Genomic DNA, 20,105 nt, shown 5'->3' on the forward strand with positions numbered 1-20,105 from the left:
GGGTTTTTGCAAGGCACAGCCACAAGATAATGAGAAAAGCTCTCAGACCTGGGGAAATTAATTGGTACACAATATGACCAAAATACAGGTCAAGCAAAAGTGTGAATGAGCCCCTAAGTCTTATTCCCCTGTCTCATGCACATATGACAGGCATCCTAGGCTATAGTGAGATCAGAACAAGAAATTGGTTGCAATGCATTGCTTGAATGTGCTTGAAATAAAAATGCAATAGAGTGCCTTTTGCTCACATAAGACATTTACAAAGCATTACTATGGCTGAGAAAAGTGGAAGGAGATGCTTTAAGCAAGCTTTCCATGGGGAGAGAAAAGAAGACAGTTGACGACTGACAATATGAGAGACAGAAGTACATAACATTAATAATGGGTACATGCAAAAAATTCATTTATAATTTACAATATATTACAAGTAAATAAAATAAAACCAGGTTATCTTTAGGGCTAAATTCCCAGACCTGTGGAAATGTGTAACGATGTGAATTAAAACTTTATGGTTGTTCGGCATCAAAATGTAGCAGCTGCATTTGTTCTGTCTCAGCTTTTTTGAAAGACAATGATACAGATACGGTTGTGGCAAGACAAAGAAGACAAACCACAGCATTAGGGGATAGGAATGTAGGGTAAGAGAGAAATGGAACTCACCGGTGGGCCAGGCCTGCCGTCTAAACCTGAAGCACCCTGGACAGACAAGGAAGGGTTAACAAAACAAAAGGTGAGGAGGAAGGGAGGGTGAGGAGGAGGGGAAGGGAGAGGTGAGTGAAGCAGTGACTGGAGACAAACATATGCTCACAATAAAACAACAAAACTTGGATCTCAGGGACAGGTGATGGCACTTACAAGGAAACCAACAAAAAACAAGACACTGAATGTAACATGGTCTGATTGCTTTAGGTTGCCGGTGAGAATGCAGCACACCAGCATACTCTACCAGAATAAACAGGCCTAGCTTTGGGAGAGCATCGCTGCTGTCTCATGCTCTATAGCTGAGGTTGCGATGGTAACAGGAGAGCTGATGGCAATCCTTAGGCCATCAGTGGGAGTTGCTTTGAATCCCAGCACATTTACTGTAGCATCTGATGAAGGCACAGCTCTTTACCTTGGCCTCTATCCCACACCTGTGAGAGATATACCTCACCCTGTCTATCCACCCTGTTGTCCTGATTTTAATGTGTTTTAACTGTTTTCAGTAGTGCATTTTTAGATAGTGGCAACCAACCTTGGGATGTCATTGTGAAGGGTAGGTAAGACGTTAGTAGGGATGTGGGGGGAACTGGTTCAGTTTGCATTCCAATGCAACCTTCCCAAAGCTGTACTTAACAAACAGAAGCAGAAACATCGCTCTGCCCTGAAATTCATACTTTTCAGAATTTTGCGGTGCAATTCTTCAACCAAAAGACTGCATACAAAAATGTGTTGTTAGTAAAAAAAATAAATCATTCTATAAGGAGGAAACTGCTTGCTAAAATGCTGATACTAGGCAAAATTGTGCACAAAAATGCATATATCAGGAGAAATGTTCACAAAAATGCACATAGATTTTCATGTGGACTTTTAATTCCTTTAAAAATAAATAAATAAATTGCAAAATGCAAGTCTGGAAAAATGAGAAATAGACGGGGGGGGGGGGGGGGAATTGACAGATCTGTCAATCCCCAAGCTCTAGTCATACATAAACAAGTTACTGATGCTGCATGTTGTGCACATAGGCTGCATTCTCATTCAGGTATTTGAATACTAGTCAGCTTATGTCTGTTTGTTTCTAACCCAGCAAGTGAAATGTGCAATAAGACTGATTATATTAGCTAGATAGGAGAGACTATTAGAACTGTGAATGATCAAGCACATAAATTTGTTAAGCTGCCAATTTCTGATGGGCTTCTTTTTTTAAAAAAAAAAAACCCCAACAACTTGAAGGAAGAAATTGGTTGGTTGAGATGCAAATTAAACAATGATCATTGGTGATTTATTAGGTTCTTCAAGCAAGAGAGAGAATACAAAGAAAGATGGGCACTGTTTAAATCTAGACAGGCTGACTGAATTAGCAAACACGCTTAACACAATACCTGCAGAAGACACATGGCCTCTGAACACAGAACTATTTAGCTATCACAGGAAATTTCTGTCAATGGAATTTCTCTAATCTTTTTTTTTTTTAATAAATCCAGCCAAGTTACTGAATTCCGTATTATGTGTCTTGTGAAGTACTTGCTTTTGGCTTTCCTGAACCTACCATAAATCAATTTCACTGGGTGACCCCCAAGCTCTAGTAACTGAAACAGTTTTGTGTGTTTTTGTAATTTGCTTTCTTCCACAGATACACTCTAAAGAGTATCACGATGTGACCCTGAAAGAGAAAATTTTCAGCAAGAGAGCCCCAGTGTATGAAGAAATTCTGACCAGTTCCTGTACAACATCTTCTGTACTCTCATTTCTTTGAAAGGTGGTAGCAAGATGCATCTGACATCACCTCTTTCTATACGCATTGGAATTTGGCTATATTTGTTGCAGTATTTGCTCATGGAATGGTGCTGAATCTTCATATGCACACACCTCATCCTCTGCTAGGGTCAAGAGACTTTGAAACTGGCACCAACTTGCAGTAATATTTCTAATGGGATAATATGCAAGGACAATGGGACATAAGTCTTGAAAAATAAGCCCTCAGTTAATATGGTGATGTATCCATAAGGCTAGCTAACTAAAAACTCTATGAAGGCACACTGTTGTTCTTATCCAGCAAGGGAGATCCATGTTTGGAGAACAGACTTCCACTCAAGAAACTAATGTTCAGGCACATTCCAATTTTCTCCTGGACTTCATTGAAGTGACTGGATACAGAGCTTTTGTTACAGATAGGGATGAACATATACAGCAGGAACCACTAGCCGGTTGTGTCACAGCTAGGATATATAAACCATCGTATAAACAAAAGTAAATGATATAATATTATACGTCAAAGTCAGCCTTTAAGATGTATTAACAGGAAGCAATGTTCTACTATGTGCATTTATTAGCAAATGTAGTATTGTTGACTTAGGTATTTCTTTCTCCAGACTTGTTTAAACTCTCTGTGTTAAGTTCAAAAGTTTAGATTTCTTAAAAATAATAATATTCTACCTATAAATTGGTCCTGCAAAAATTGCCATGTTTGTTATGTCTTGCATTCTGTTGGCAACATTTCTGAACTCTCTGAGTGAGTTTCCACTTTCTTAGTTTTAGTGCTTCTGCCCTACTTTGAAAATTATGTTAAAATCATGACATTACAGCAACCTATTTAAACAAAGACCAGCAAACCGTCAGCCAAACAATCACACAGCTGAAGTCTAGAGAACTAGAAAGATAGTTCAGGTTAGTTTCTGAATAACAAGACCTGTCCCTATCCATTTGGTTTTGATGTATGAATGCCATGGAAATCGACTAAAATAGAGATGCTGTCCATATGGCCCAAAGCCCAGATACGGATACAGATATCAGAATTCTCCTTTTTGATCTGCCAGCTGATCCAGCTCATGCTTATCTTGCCAAGTTGCCATCCATTTTGCATTGCTTCACTATCACCCATTGATGACTTGCACAGGTGGTAGGGAAGGCAAAGCACATGCAATCTTGGGAATATCAGTGAGGCTGTATAAACAGGGCAGCTGCATAGTGAGATATGGCACTGGTTCATCTCTAGTGCAAGCACATGGGTCTCTAGCTTCTAACTTCTGCCACAGGCAGCTGGACGTTGCCAAGATGAGGACCCTGCGGCCTGGTTGCCACTTTTCTATGCAGTCTTTTGTGGTGTTGATCCCAGAATGTGAGCTGTAAGCCAGAAAGTCCCCAATTCAAATTTCATTTCAGCTAGCTGACATCAATACTCCCGTAAAAAAGTGGCTGTCCCTGCCCTAAGTGTCCACGATAACATTCCCTCGAACTTCATAACTGTAGGATCTGCATAAATAAATGACCAGGGAGTTTGTAGCCCCCTCCTTCTTTCTGGACTAGGTTTGCAGGTTGCCTGTGGAAAAGAGTGCCCTATGGTGGGTGGGCACACCAAGCTACAGGTGTCCTCTGGATTGAGCAACAGCATGTCTTATTGCAATCCGGAAACTGGAACTATGGTTTGGGATGAAATCTTCAAAGCGCCCATTTGCCATTAGCAAGCTGCAGTGCAGGAAGACAAAAAGGGTATGTGTGGGCTGACTGTGTCAATTAGTCCACATTTAAGAGAGGAAATGGGTTATCTGGTGAGGAGTATTATACTCTAGAAACAGAACCCTAATAGAAACAGGGAATGCTGGCTCTGTTTGAGAAGAGAACCCTGCCTGACCTAGGCTTAGCAGTTCAGCCTGGTCTTCCCTGATCTAATGCCCTTCACGTTTTAGACTGTAGCTCTCATTAGCCCCAACCAGCAGCCTTGTTTATAGAATAGTTTATAGAATCTACAAACTATTTATGTTTCTTGCTTGAATGTATTGGCACTTGTAGATTATTATGAGCATAAGAAACACATGTGGCAAGAGCCCAGAAGTAAAATTTCTCCTCTTGGTATCACCCAAGCAATCAAAATCCAGGGGACCTTAAGTCAGTGAACAGAATTCTCAAACTCAAGTCATCTTTGCAGCTTCGTGGACTTCACAGCATGACATCGTGTTTTGAAGCTTCTCATTCCATGTGTCATTTTATCAAATTATGCTTCTTATTTTAGTATTTGGTGAAAGCTTGGGTTAAAGATGGCCTGCAAAGTTCTCCTTGCTTTCTAGATACTTACGGGCAATCCCAGAGGACCTCGGTCTCCTTTTTCTCCCTGGGCACCCTTTTCGCCTTTCATTCCAGAAATGCCTGCTTCCCCCTAAAGGAAAGATGTATCAGGAGAAAGCCTAACACTTCCTTGGAGTGTTTCTAAACAGATATTAATTACATAGCAAAGGCACCCAGTAGCATCCAAGACATAGCAATGACTAAAGAACATTTTGCAGCCAATTTCACTCTCACACTAGACAATGCCAAGTTGCTCCACTTGTTTCAAAGGAGATATTTAAAGTGTCCAATAGTGAAAGTGACAGGATAATCAGTCTCTGTAGTCGATGCTAGAGTTTATGCAAATTGAGAAGTTCTGAGCTCTCATAGATGAAGAGTAAATATTTGTAAGATATCCTGATTTTTCAGTGCAAATCACACGGGAAGGGAAGGGCAAATACATGTATTAGAGTCAAATTTCCACATAAGAAAAAGAAAACAGCTTTGGAGCCATTTTGAGTAAAGAAGGTGTGGGAGGAGGGACCCATAAACCTTTTTATCAAGTGTTGTTTGCCTATTTCAAATTGCTCACCTAAGTGGCCTTTTTGCACAGAACAAAAAAAGCAGAAACAAACAAGTGTTTGGGCTTTACATACATGAACTGACACATAATGGTATAAGAAGCATGGGTTTATTTCAGCCTGAAGTAAGAGTTTCTGCTTCAAAACCTGACCCTATTTGAATGTAGGGAGATGGGGTATATTAGTTCCATGTTTGGAAAAACTCTAAACTGTCCTAAGTCAATAATTTGACCTTCAGAGAAGCTTACACACTTTCTCTAAAAGGGCCTTATTTAATCCAATGTGACGGTCCTTCATTCTTACCTTAGGTCCTCGACCACCTTGAAGACCCTGTATTTGGAACAAACAAGAATAAAAGTTAGGGTGGGTTAAATTTCAGAAGTCCAGTAGCACACAGTTCCTATATTACTCATTCTTTTGCACCCTCTACTTTCTTGTTAATGATATAAATTACAGCAACTAACAGTTAGAGCAAATGCCCCAATGCTGTTTTTATCTGTCCCCACCATTTCCTGCCTATAGATAATAGTTATATACTGTGCCAGTAGTGATGTACCAAGTCTTTCTTGTTGATTGATACATTGGTTTGAAAGGATTGGATTAACAGTAAGGCATCAGTATATATATAAAATAAAATGGGGATTTTTAGATGTCTACTATTGATTGCTGCAGCAGTGTCATTAATTGTACCCATCCTTTTGCCCTTAAACAGGATCAGCAAACAGACATTACATAGCATATCCTTCATATGGTGGGTGACAGTAGTGGACAGCATCGTAGGGCAGTGACACACACCTGATCTCTGGTCACCTGTGTCACTGCTATATACTGGGATGGAAAAGGGAAAAGACAGGGTGGCAGTGAGGTGCAAATGCACTGCTGGGAGTGCAAACAGGCTCTGTTGGTGTATTTGCACCATGCCAACTTCCCTGCTATCCATCCAGCAATGTGGGCAACTGGAGGTCAGGTGAGCATGACTGCCCCACCCCTGCCAACTGCTACTGGTGTGGGAAAGGCCTTTCTTTGCAGAAGCAATTACGAGCAGCCCCCTTCTGCCACCGACACTGCTTTTTCATTAGGAATACAGTGGTACCTCGGGTTACAGACGCTTCAGGTTACAGACTCCGCTAACCCAGAAATAGTACCTCGGGTTAAGAATTTTGCTTCAGGATAAGAACAGAAATAGCGCCGCAGCGGAAGTGGGAGGCCCCATTAGCTAAAGTGGTGCTTCAGGTTAAGAACAGTTCCAGGTTAAGAATGGACCTCCAGAATGAATTAAGTTCTTAACCCGAGGTACCACCGTAGAATAGAATCTTCACTGGGATGTGTTGGTCTATGTACGGTGCCCTGACTCAGTTCGTACAGCAAACAGTAGGTAAAACAATAGGACCAGAATATGCTGTGCTGCCAGCACTGCAGTTTTGTTGATTTCATCTATCCAGAAATTGCTCCTTATTGCTATATTTTAACTGCAATTGCTTATATATCTTATATGTTGTATTGTTTTCATTTTGTTTCTATTTTAAATTTGTCCACAAACTGTCTCAAGCTAAAGACAAGATAAAAATGGCTTGAATAACTATAATAACTAAGTTACTTGCTTGCTCATGCCGTGCATTGCAGTTAACATTGACTATTGGCAGCCTTGCAGAACAGAGTTGTGTATGAAGTTTCAGTGAAATGCTACCATATATGTAGTTGACAGATAGGACTTACTGGTGTTCCTGGTGGGCCTTGGGGCCCTGGGGGCCCTGGTACCTGAAACCCCAAACAGAAAAAGAAAGGTCAGTGCCATAGCTTGCATAAGAGCACATTATGTAACCTTCAGAATGGTGGGCTCATGAGAGAAGTGAATGGCTATGGAATAAATGAAAAGAGCAGATGGGTACCATTTACGTTTCTGAAGTCTATCCTTCTGGGTGCCTTTCTTCTCAACTAAGCACTGCGTTAGAGGTGGGGTTGGCTGGAGAAGTGCTTGGGGAGCGGGGATGCAGAAAACCATGCTGTGAGTAGGGAAGGCTGCTGTGGTCCTCACCCAGAAATCCCCTTTGCTGTTAAAAATGGTCCTTGCCCTTACTCTGCGAGTACTTAGAGGTCAGCCACAGATCAGTTGCCATCACGTCAAGGCAAGCCCCTTTTTCAGTAGAATAGTTTGGAATAGGCAGTTTAAAGTTCACAACCCATAAAACCCTGACGGATGTTTTGACTACACCAATGATCCTCCCAGTAAGCTTCAGCTTCTGTTTTTAGAGGATAAATTGTGGAATGACAACTTACTGAATCTCCAGTGTCTCCTTTTGCGCCAGGTTCTCCTTTCTCTCCCTGCAAATGCAGCAAGTATAGCATAAACCCAAGCACTGGTATGATTTGTATTTCTTTACAGTATTAAGAGCTTTCAGATGGCTTAACATTCAGATGAAGACATCCATTAGAGAAGAAGAACTGCAGTCATCATTTTGCACCCCTCCCAAAATATATGACAGTGTGCCTGAATTAGCTGTGCTACCTATCTTGATCTTTGTCAAAATAGCTGGGCACCATTCTAACAAATTTAGATAATGTCTTAAGCTGGCAAAGTATGTTCAGAAAGGAAATATAATGGCCAAACTCTTAAGAAACACACATTCCATAGTTCTAGAAATTGTGCCCTCCCTGCACACAACTGATTAGAACCTGTTTTATCTGAGGCATAGATGCTTCCACTTTCCCCCCAATTTGTTCAAACATAATTGATTTCAAAAGTAGGTGGTTCTGACAAGCCTTTTTCTCAAGCAAGCAGCACTATGGTGGTATAGTATAATGACTTAAGGTGAGAATTGTGGTACTGGTGGTTCCTGCTTTAAATCTCACCTCCTTCACAAACTTACTGCGGAGCCTTAGGTGAGCAACCGTTAGCTCAGCTTCAGCTGAGAAAGAATTAAAGGCAGTGTTTTGTAGTGCTTGACTCTCCTCACGGAAGTGGGGTTTTTTTTTTGGGGGGGTGATCTTATTCTTTGGATAGCTTACTGTTAATCCTGGAAGTCCGATTGGACCTGTTAGGCCTAGAGGTCCTGGCATCCCCTGATCCCCTTTTTCTCCAGCTAAGCCATCAAGACCCTACAGAAGAAGAAGAAAAATATTTATTTTTAAATACTATACAATGCAATAGAAAAACATGAGCGCACTGCTGGCATCATCGGAGTGGAAACGTATTGAGACCCAAGTACTAAGGGCGCTGAACTCAGTGCTAGCAAGCAGCTATAGACAACACCCTTTGTGGCCTTTACTCACAGAACTTTAGCACATTCCTCTCTCTAATGTGTTTCTTGACATGTCGCTAGTCAACAACCCACTAGGCAAAGGTCCTGGGAATGCAGTGCAGATGGATTGATTCAGTAGACGTAGCGGCAGATGTAATATAATAAAGAGTGTAATTGAAGAACCTTTATAACCCAGAGTATCTTTCAAATGAGCTCTAAGTGGCTAGCAGGAAAATCAGTAAAACAATACGCAACAAATTATAAACAATAAATCTTGCTGTTCATTTGTTGTTGTTTTTATTGTTGTGTCTTATATGGATTGGCCTTGTAGGCCACCTTGAGGGCATTTGTCCAAAGGTGCACAAATAAATAAAATGGGAGGATTTCACCCCATTATGACATTCCATTTATATGAATGTCCCTGAATATGAATTACCCTGAAGTTCATAGAATCATAGGATTGTAGACTCGGAAGGAACCATGAGGGTCATCTAGTCTGACCCTCTGCAATGCAGGAATCTTTTGACCAATATGGGGCTCGAACCCATGACCCTGAGATTAAGAGTTTCATGCTTGGGGGGGGGGCTGTGTGAAAATGTGTGTCTGCACAGGATGGAGGGGATATATTTAAGTCCATCCCTCTGCTCCTTCCACACCACTGCAAATTACTGTGAATCTCTTAGAAAAAACACACATTAAAACACATTTAAAGTTCTCAGTGTTTCACCATCTTAGTCCTATAGAAAGCTATGCTAAACAGAGAGGCATTCCAAATTTACTTTAAGATAAATGTGTGTAGGATTTGGATTTCTGCATGCAAAAATCACATTGAGTTCATTGAGAAGAGCATTTGTGTATTTAACTTGTGAAGAAAGAGGTAGACCCATCAGGAGGGAAGATAAGGCAGCATCTTGCCTTATGACAATTCAGTGAGGTGTTGAAGTCTCCAGGCCCAGTTTGGTAAAACATACAATCTGGAAGTTCTGATATTGTATGGCTAATGGCAGGTATGTACTCAACAGCTGCCATAGATCAGGCCAAGCACTTGGCAAATGGAGCTACCAAAAGCATTATTGTTTTATGGAAACAGTTTAAATCAAGATCATCATCAGTGCCTTTTATAGTAATTCCAGTTTTAGAGAGCATATAATCTCACCTTCAGTCATTTGAAAGTGTGACCCATCTATTTCCGTGCTTGAAAGGCCAGCCAAATTAATACACTCCCATTACCTAGCCCTTACCTTTTCTCCATCATGTCCGGGAGGACCAGGCAGGCCAATTTCACCCTAAGATGCAGAAACCAATGGAGATTTTTAAAAAATAATTGTGAAGGGCTATTTCACCTCTTTGTGTGTTAAGCACGGGAAGTGACGAAAAACAACTCTGCAGGTAGAAGAATCATAGGTAATTATAGCAAACTTCACTCTCCAGGTGCGTAGCAAAATCCAGGCAAAAGAGAGTGGTATCAGCAGGCTTGGTGGGGGAGTTCCAAGGGTTGCATAATAATAATAAAAAACCTTTAGATACAAACCTTAAGGTACGGGAAAACACCAAACAATCCAATGAGGATTGAGCATAGTAAGTGGCTACAGAACCTTGTGAGACTGCAACCTGGAAATCTACACTGCACATTGAAATTCCCTAATGCAGGGAGCATGAAGGAGCCATGACCATTCTCGCTTGTTCCACTCTTTTCTGGCACCTGTATTTCGCAGTAGATCTAGAGTCTGCTTATTACGACAAGTGGAGAACAGGAGGGAGGTTGGGAGGATGGGGAACTTGTGGGGAAGCCTGGGTTGTCTTCTGCTTGGACTGGGATATTTCCAGCCAACAACCTGGCAGTCCTATTCACTTGACAATAGCAGTGCCCTAGAACTCCCACACCACAGAGGGATTCGCACAAGAGCCAAGTTTGGGGAAGAGGTTTTCCAAGATGGGAATATCAGGGAAGAAATGCAGTCTGTTCCCCCAGCTGTGCTGATGCCTGTGTACATTCTACTTTTCCTCAAATCATTCTGGGTGCTGTAGTTTACCCCTAAATTCTTTGAATGTGCTTTGAATGTATTTCATAGTGTGAATGTACCTAGCGTCCGCTATACACACCTAGTGTCATTTAACTAACAGAGGCAATTGAAATTCATCCCCCAGTTTTGTGTTATTTCCTTATGGCCACTGAGAATGAAGTATAATTCCTTGCCATAGCATAGATGCAGCACAACCATCAGACACAAAACCAGGTTTTAAATTATGCTTAAGGATGGACATACAGGTTTTTTTAAAAAAAGCAAATTCTCTGTGGTAAATTAATTTACAACCAGGTGTGTCATCTATCTGGCTTGTACCTAACATGCACTTGCCTCAGGTACAGCAATCAGGGAGTAAAATGCAATGTGCAGAAAAGCCTTTAGAGTGCAGTTGACTAAACAAGGGTGACTGAAAAAGACGTTTCTTGTGTCAGACATTATCCAGGCGTACTTTCATTTATAGAACATTTCCCCTTAGTAATGGAATGCACAGCACCACCTCATACTAAAACTAGGCTTTATTATTCTGCAGTTATAAAATGTGAGATATAATGAGTAGGATAAAAAGTTTACAGCTGCCTTTTCATTATGGAGTGATGAGGATACTCAGGGAAAATAACTCTACTGGTCATGTAGTACATTAATGCTTATACACGATCTTTTTCAGTTACCCAAGAGTAAGTTCCATTGAACGGGACTTGTTTTTGAGTAGATCCTATATTTGTTGTTGTTTAGTCATGTCCGGGTCATGAAGAGTCGGACACAACTAAACGACTAAACAACAACAAATATAGGATTGCATTGCAAGGTCCCAATTATTACTAAGCTTGGAGCATAATCACAAGTTCAGCATTTTTGAATTTAAATGAGAGAAACATGTGTAGGCATCCATTGCATCAAAACCTTATGGGCCTTAAAGTGTTTTTGTTTTGTTTTTTTCTAGATCATGCCCTAGTCATTTTTAAGGAATCTCAGATTGTGACTCTTACCTTCTGTCCAGGTAGTCCTGGAGGACCTGCGACACCAGGTAGTCCAGGAGGTCCCTGATGAAAGAAAAACTCCTGTTTACAAAATAACTTGCTTTCTTCCTTTAAAAATGAAAACATTGCAAAAGTAGATATTTCTTAATGCTAAGAGCTCTTTGACAGTGAACCAGGCTGCCTCAGGCAGTGGTGGGCTCTTCCTTTGCTTGTGGTACTTAAGCAGAGGCTGATGGACAGCCATCTGTCAGGGATGCTGCAGCAGCATCTTGCTTTGCTGATCCTGCGCACTGGTTGGACCAAATAACCTCCTAGGTGTCTTCCAACGGTTGCTGATTCTACCCCTTTTATGTAACAGAACTTTGTTTATAAACCCCAGTGCATATAGGAGGAAAGGTGACTCACCATAAGGGCCAAGGTTCGTATCTCCTGGAAAAACCCCAAAAAATATATATTAAAGTTTCTTCTTAAAGAAGCGGCTTTCTTCCTTTCACCTCCAAACTAATGCTCAAACAATTAACCACATGTTGCATGAAATGTAATGTAGGTTTTATTTCCATTCTGGAATTTCAAAATAGTTTTTACACTGAAATTTTTCTTTAGGGAGAACAGCAGCTTTACAGCATCTTCATAATATGGGTGAGACTCAACTCAGCAAATGTGAAGCGACTTCCTCTTCCCTTCCCCTCCTTGCAGAGGGTCTCCCAGCCCTCTGAATTAGATGAAGAGGGGCATCAATGGGAACAGGGAATCTTGTTTACAGAAGTGGAACTCAGTGCACAAGTAGGGCACCACAACTGGATATACCACCCTATATGTTTACAAATGGTCAAGTTGATCAGCCATTACGGATGCATAGAAGAAATCATCCAAGTTGGCATTCCTAATCTAAAACAAGCACTACTTCAGTACCTTGAAATTCAAAACCATTTCTCCCCAAACAAGCAATTTCCATACAGCTCTTCCTGTATATATACTATAGACCTGGTTCCTACAGCCCTTCAAGTGGTCTTTTTATAGTTCAATGCTTTAGACAGCCATACTACTGATTAGTGTACACTGCTCCCACCCATCATCAATCATCAGGCTGCATTGAACCCATCAGTTTACTTGCCTATTTCTGGTGCACAGAAATAGCTTGAACTCCCATGGTAAAGACCAGAAAAGAATAGGTTAATATGAGGTACAAAATAGAATTTATTAAGCAGACAAGAAATCTTCATTAGGGGGGAAAACCCATTTCAGAGAGTTAAGCTCTTATTCAAAATATAAGTATTGCAAGAAGTTCTTTACTGATTCCTACTGCCTAATGGGTCTATAAACATCTGTTGTAGCTAGGTAACAAATCTGAAACATCTGCAGTATTAATCTGGCAGGTGGGGAACTATCTTATTACTACTGCTATGTCTGTACAACTCTTGCAAAAAGTGATCTGCTGGCAGGAGCTATTCAGGCATATTATATAATATTGCATTTTGAATTAATGTTCTCTTTGTCCTAGCTGACAGCCTATTGGTAGGGTATAAAAGAGATCATGGAGTGCAGAAGTTAGAATACTGAGAGACATGCTGAATAGCACCGCAGTGTACAGTCTGAAGGCAAATGAGACTAACATCTTGCTGGAGCTAAGCAGACCTCCTCAGGCATTAGATGTGAGAAACGGACAATGTCTTGTCCCTCCTTCGACTCAGATATTCTGTGGTCTTGGAGATTCAGACAGTCGTTGGTCATCTCCATATCTTGCATTCTAGCATATTTTTAGAAAAGGACCAAGATCCATAGCTTCTTAAACATTCCTTGTGATGTCAGTAAGCTTAGGGCCAAAAAAAATGTGATGCGAAATGCATCACTACAAATTAAACCAATCTTTTAAAAACTAAATAAGCAAGAGTTGGTTCCCTATCACTTGGGCTCCACAGGCCCAAGAGAATAACCCTTTCTATCCCATCATGGTTTCAAAGAGAATTATCTCCACGTAGCAATGGAAGTTTTGCTCCTGGGGTTAACAGTAACTGCGGGGGTGATTTTAATTGGAATCATGGCAGGGGAATAAAGAGTTTTTAAAAACTCTCTCTATGAGCCACAGTTCTGATTTTGTTTGGGCCTCTCATGCCTGCTATTTAAAAAAATTCACATAACTCGTAGTGACCTGTTTAGCATCATGTATAGTTTGGCTTGAAATTTACTAACAGTATAAGGAATGGATATCAGCTCCGAACATCAAAAGAAAATCCAAAATAAGCTAGACCTACTTATACAGTAAGGGACGCGGGTAGCGCTGTGGGTTAAACGACAGAGCCTAGGATTGGCTGACCAGAAGGTCTGCGGTTCGAATCCCCATGACGGGGTGAACTCCCGTTGCTCAGTCCCAGCTCCTGCCCACCTAGCAGTTCGAAAGGACGTCAAAGTGCAAGTAGATAAATAGATACTGCTCTGGTGGGAAGGTAAACGGCGTTTCCATGTGCTGCTCTGGTTCTCCAGATGCGGCTTAGTCATGCTGGCCCCATGACCCGGAAGCTGTACGCCGGCTCCCTCGGCCAATAAAGCGAGATGAGTGCTGCAACCCCAGAGTCGGTCACGACTGGACCTAATGGTCAAGGGTCCCTTTACCTTTACTAATACAGTATGGTGTTTAGTGCCACATGTAGTTTGGCTCTTAGTGGACATCTGGATGGTTTTATACTGAAGCCCGCTTCACAATAAAGTCCAAATGTCACTCAAAAATCTTATTATTGGTTCATGGTGGCTGCATTATCTTTTTTCAAGGCATAATGTTTTTGCATGCCATAATAGGCCCTTCAGCTTTGTCCAGTGAGTTGGAGTTTGCTAACACTCCCCAATGTAGGACTTCTGTTCATGCAGTGGTTGGGATTCTTTATGCATATTCCAGAGGAACGTCACACTTTTGCTGATCTACTTTAGGTAAAAGATGCTGCTTTGCATGCAGTGGAACAAGGAGATTGCAAACTAATCCTACCATCTTCAATAGGTGACTTCACCAGAATCCCCTGCACATTCTAAAATCTGAGTAGTCCTAAACATGAATGTTCTCCACATCATGATCCAGTGCTGCTCAATCACTGGCTGTGATTACAATAATTTGTATACATACATATAACACCCAAGTCTCCATACTATAACTTCTACAGAGGTAGCAATTAACTGTATGACGGGGTGCCCAAACTCTTTTCAAAGAGGGCCAGATTTGATGAAGTAAACATGCATGAGGGCCAACCAAAGTTGTTGAGCTTTTTATAGGATTGAAGTTGCTGAGCTTTTTTTTAGGATTTTACCCAGGGCCCGAATTAAATCGACTGGCGGACCAGATTAGGCCCCCGAAACAGACTTTGGACATGCCTGCTTATATGAGATGATCACTTGTTGCAGCTAAATCAGCATGAAACAACCTGTTACTCTTCAAAAAAAATCACCATAAAACAAACAAATAGCAACACATGGTACACACCTGTGTTGCATGTGTCAGCTTAGTTTATTACCTGTAAAGCTTCATTGATATTGCCATTGTAATCTACCATTTCATTCTTTCCTGGTTCACCCTTGGGACCCTGAAAAACAGTACACAGGTGGTTAGAAACCAGTTTCCATCTAGATTAGAGATACTTCAGTGCTTGAAAGTATCTCTAAGTATTCAAGTATCTTGAATAGAAAGCCCCAAAGAAGAGGATGTGCTTCACAGAAAAACCAGTAGTGCAGTTATAAGTGCACATATAGTCAGATTCTAACCCACTCTGGAATAGTCTTCAGTAAGCATATCTTCCTCTACTATATTTGCATAAAAGTGTTATCAAGCTGTGGTTCATCTGGCCAAGGACAGGTGGTGCTGCAAACTACAGTGGGTTGACAGCTTGCCAAAAACACACAAACCACCGTTTAGTGGAAGAGGGCAAGTTGGAGGGAAGAAGTGGCCCAGGTGGGCAAGTGAGCCACAGAGGAACATTCAGTACAGACTGGCGCAGCTCCCTAGCAATTGCTCCCTAGTCCTGTTTTGCTGCCCCTGCCACCTGCCACTCCCCTCCACCTTACACTCTTTCAAGGGCTGCTCCTGCAGTGTAGGGAGGGGTGGGTAGTGAGCTGTAAGGAAAAGGGGCTTTGTTGAACTGTTAGGAGTCAGGGGCTTTTTCTTGTGTGATGGGGAATATTAGGGGAGGAGGGTTGGCAAAGTCTCCAGGGATTGGGAAGTAGGTGGAGCTGGTGAGCAACCCAAGCACAGATGCAGCCCACAGTATGTATATAAAAGAGCAAGGAGAATTTACTCACCTTTGGTCCTGGAGGTCCAGGTAAACCAGGGGGTCCAGGTTCCCCTTTACCTCCTCCAAGTGCATTGTCAGAATCTCCCTTATCTCCCTAGATATACAAATAAAGAACAGTGGTCAAATGATTGTAATGCTTGTATTTCTGAACGAGTGAAGGGGAGAAGGTATTGCTGCTAATACCCCTTAGTCAGTTGACTGCTGACATTACATATACTAATTGTGAAACCAGTTAGCAAAACCAGCACCATCCACACAGGAGGAGGAGAAACCTACGGATCTGGAGAAGCCAACCAGTATTTAGGAAATATAAAACCGAATGGGGGAGGGAGCAAAACAGATCAATGAGTATTAATCATGTTCATTGGGTCTGGAACGCTGACTAAGATGGGCCACGGTTGGTGGTCCCACATGCCTCTGAGATTTGGCCCGCCTTTCCAAGCCCTTAATGTGATTGGCTCCCTTGGAACTCCATGCCAATACAGTGGTACCTCGGTTTACAAACTTAATCCAATCTGGAAGTCCGTTCTTAAACAGAAACCATTCTTAAACTGAGGCGCACTTTCCCTAATGAGCCCTTCCACCGTTCGGCTTCCGTTCTTAGACTGAGGTAAAGTTTGCAAACAAGGGACACTACTTCCGGTTTTGCAGAGTTCGTAAACTGAGGTACTGTTCTTAAACTGAGGTACCACTGTAGAAGTTTGCTTTTAGGCATCTTCTGAAAAAAACAACCACTGAATTATTCAAACAGGTCTTTCAGTTCTGAAATCCTTTGCCAACCAGCTATCACTGATGTGTTGACATTTTTACTATAATAGTGCGTTTTCAGTCTGTATACCGCCTTGTGGATATTTCATATGAAAGTGCGGCCTATAAACGTTTAAAAAAACCAAATGTACAAAGATCTGTCCAGTGAAATATTTTTTTCCAGTCAGATTATTTGCTGTTTTTATGGAAGCATATAGATGCATACTTGGAGGTGCCCTGTTCCCTGAATGTTTCTGTGCAAGCAAATAAAGAAAATATACCTGGTACCACATCACCTTCCCAGGTAACAAAACAAACCTTTTGTCCTATGGTTCCAGGAGGTCCCGGATCACCAGGTTTTCCTTTCTCGCCCTGTTGGTGAAATAGACACATGGTTGGATACCTGCTGCAATTATTGGTTTAATCTGCACTAGGATCAGCTGAATGGCGGTAAATCTATCAATGGACACAACATGGCAAGTATGTCTACAGCTTTGTTCCTGTTCCTTTGCTAGTTTTCTTTCTGAAGAACCATCATTTGCCTTTTGATTCTATATCACAGCATGGCCATGTGTCCATTTTCTTTTACACACACACACACACACACACACACGGGTTGGTTTTCTTTTTTTAAAAAAATTCCGGCTACAAGAAGTTTCTCTCTTTCAAAGAACATGGTTTAAAATGAAACAATCTCTCAAAACTAATCACCATCTAATGAACTTTCCAGTTTTGAAAGGCTGCATTTCACAAACATCTTGTGAAGAAACCATCTTCACAGAGCAATCATTTATCTGAAGGTTTGATATTGGGGGCCAGGAACTGGCAGGTGCGTCACAGGTACCAGAATCAAGGTGATGCAATCCTGTATATGTCCAAGATCATCCATCTACAGTGCCCGTATGGATGGCTTTATACCCTTGTGCTATCCCCAAGTACCTAAGCTTGATAAAACAAACAATATGGATGTTCCCATTTCAGTTATCTAACACAGAAACACCATTATCATCCCTAGTTTCAGGAAAGTTCTGGCCACCTGTTGCAACCCAAGGTTAGCACACTTCCTCTTATCCCACTTTGAGCTAACGAGCAATTCAACAAGCAATTTCCAGATTGACGTTCGCTCAACTTAGAGCTAAAGAGCAAATTTTCCCTGGAAAAGGAGCGGGGAAACCACTTGAACCATACTTTCTAGACATGGGACAAGCGGAAGTGTGGATGAGCCCTCAGTGATTTTGCCAAGTTTCTGTGCAGGTGTGCATGCTTCACAGAGGCATAGATGGGGGGGGGGGGACAGGGGCGCCACTGGGTGCCACACCGTGGGGGTGCCCAAACCATACATTTCTCCTGGGAATGACACGGTGGCTCATGCATCTGCAGGCTCCGCAGTGTCGAAACAGCAGTGTGGAGCTTGCAGCCACCTGCTGCCTCCCCCTCAGCTGCCCTGGCTAAACCCCACCCAGTGGGTGGCTTCCCTTGCCCCTGGGTGCAGGGCATGCACGCCGCCCCAGGTGTCCTAGTGGCTAACTACACCGCTGATGCTTCAGCTATAAGGAGAGATCACTCCATAGTACAAAAGGGTCTGTGGGCTGAATGGCCAAACATTTTGAGCTGTGCCTTTGCAATACATAAAAGCAGCATTCAGTTGCAAACAAATTCATTTTGATCTTTTTATGAGCCACCTTTGGCTTATGCCCCAAAGGCAGTGTGCAGTTAAAAGAACAAACAAAAACAACACAAAAATTCACCATCAAAACAATGCAAAACACAGAAACAGCAGCATCCATCCCCAAAAAACCAAAGCAGACATCCAACTGCAATTTAAATCAGCTATTCAACACACCGAAATGCATGGGAAAATAAGGAAAGGAAATTGCTGCCAAAAGCACTTTATAATGAGTGGTGGGGTAGCTAGTCCAATAAAGACATTGTAAATACAAGGTCAGATGGTTGTGGGATCCAAACAAAGGCCTTGAGGGAAGACCTTGCATTTTGGGTAGAATCAAGTGGGAGAGAGTAGTCCTTTAAGTAACAGACCCCAAGTTATCCAGGCAATAGCCAGCACTTTCAAATGTGCCTGGAAAGGAACCAGCAATTATTATAGTTATTTAAGAACTGGTGAGATGCAGTCTCTATAGCTAATACACTGTAGCTGCTGTGTTTTGTACTAATGGAAGTTTCCAAGGTCTTCAAAGGATATATAATACAGAGTGCATTTCATGAGTCCACACTAAATGTTACCAGAGCACCAATAATTGTGGCTGGACAATCTAGCAGGGGTTGCAGCCGATCTACCAGTTCCAGTGACAGTGCTTCATCAATCAGCAGCACCAGACTGTGAACTCCAGAAACCGTAACCCCATCCTTAGGGAAATGCAACCCAGTCTGTTCTAATTATCTAAGCTGGCCAGAATGCATTTTTGCTCAAGAAATGTCTGGATTTCAAAATAGGAAACATGATTTAAATCATATTGATCACACTGATTTATAATAGCACCAGCTGTACGGAAGGCTATCTTGAGACCATTTATTCTGAATCCATTCCATGTACCCCAGTGAGAGCCCATTTTTGTAAATTTCTGCTTGACGGCTGGATCACATGGGTATGAACCATATGAGCGACACATTGCTTAATGGGAAGGGCATCACTAATATTGCATGTGCAAGCATGATGTATAAAGCAGGTCTGAGAGTTAACAAGGGCAGTTCTTTTTATGGCAATAGGCCTTTGGAAGGAAGGGAAACAGAAGGGGGGGCACAGAGATTGAGGAAGAATGAGCCAAGTGGTAGGGCAGAATGAAGTACTGAGAGCTGCGTGGAGCAAACCTGATTATCTGACCACTGAAAGCTCTGTCTGACTTTCCTTTCCAACTGTTTTCTACAACCAAGACAGCCTTCAAAGTTAAATCACAACAGCTGAGATTCTCAGGATGCCAACTTCTGCTCTAGATATAACTGCTTTCTGTGTCTGCATGGTACGCATATGCAGTGGTCCAAATGGACATCGCAATAACACTTTTGAGTACAGATGGAAATTGTTTACTCAGAGGGCCTTTTTCATGTACTATCTGGATCTGCAGTGAAGAAGTTGAGCTCACTTATATTTCAAAGTGCACACAAGGCATTAAATGGAGTGCTTCATTTTCAAATTAAGTTGGGAAATGTGAAGAGTTAATAAGCTGCAGCCAGAGCTAATACTAATCAGTTGCATGGATTTTGCTATCTTCAAAGTCAGCAGCAATTGCATCCTCTTATAAACCGGCATCCCAGCATACATCCAAATCGTTCTGTCCTCCCATCACAATACTTATCCTGTTTGTTATTCCGAGGGTGAAAGCAGACACAATATATAAACATATCTCTTTCAGAAGACTGCTAATGTTTGAGTATTCTGAACAGGGGTGCTTCAAATTCTGGGTTTAGTTTTGGGCATACACAGCACACTCCACACTTGTAAGAAATAGGATAAAAGCATTCTTTGGCAAGCATGAAAATGCAGCTCAAAGCAACCTGGTCAAGGTTT

At 41.8% G+C, this 20,105-nt stretch overlaps 1 protein-coding gene across 9 annotated transcripts in view; it reads right to left on the reverse strand.

Moving 5' to 3' along the window:
* COL13A1 (collagen type XIII alpha 1 chain) overlaps positions 1–20,105 on the reverse strand; it is a gene marked incomplete at its 5' end in the record, with an annotated part of 173,311 nt that overhangs the window by 15,334 nt on the left and 137,872 nt on the right. For 5 of the 9 annotated variants that reach the window (XM_083441403.1, XM_083441402.1, XM_083441408.1 and 2 more), the window contains 11 exons: positions 4,772–4,852; positions 5,625–5,651; positions 7,038–7,079; positions 7,599–7,643; positions 8,328–8,417; positions 9,802–9,846; positions 11,574–11,627; positions 11,970–11,993; positions 15,062–15,130; positions 15,843–15,929; positions 16,901–16,954. In XM_083441403.1, the coding sequence (XP_083297529.1) occupies positions 4,772–4,852; positions 5,625–5,651; positions 7,038–7,079; positions 7,599–7,643; positions 8,328–8,417; positions 9,802–9,846; positions 11,574–11,627; positions 11,970–11,993; positions 15,062–15,130; positions 15,843–15,929; positions 16,901–16,954 (618 nt within the window). Of the gene's footprint in view, positions 1–660; positions 697–4,771; positions 4,853–5,624; positions 5,652–7,037; positions 7,080–7,598; positions 7,644–8,327; positions 8,418–9,801; positions 9,847–11,573; positions 11,628–11,969; positions 11,994–15,061; positions 15,131–15,842; positions 15,930–16,900; positions 16,955–20,105 lie in introns of all 9 variants that reach the window. The other 4 variants (XM_083441406.1, XM_083441401.1, XM_083441400.1 and 1 more) reach the window with 2 other exon arrangements.

The sequence above is a fragment of the Podarcis tiliguerta genome (assembly GCF_965153285.1).
Source record: "Podarcis tiliguerta genome assembly, chromosome: 5".
Taxonomy (NCBI): Eukaryota; Metazoa; Chordata; class Lepidosauria; order Squamata; family Lacertidae; genus Podarcis; species Podarcis tiliguerta.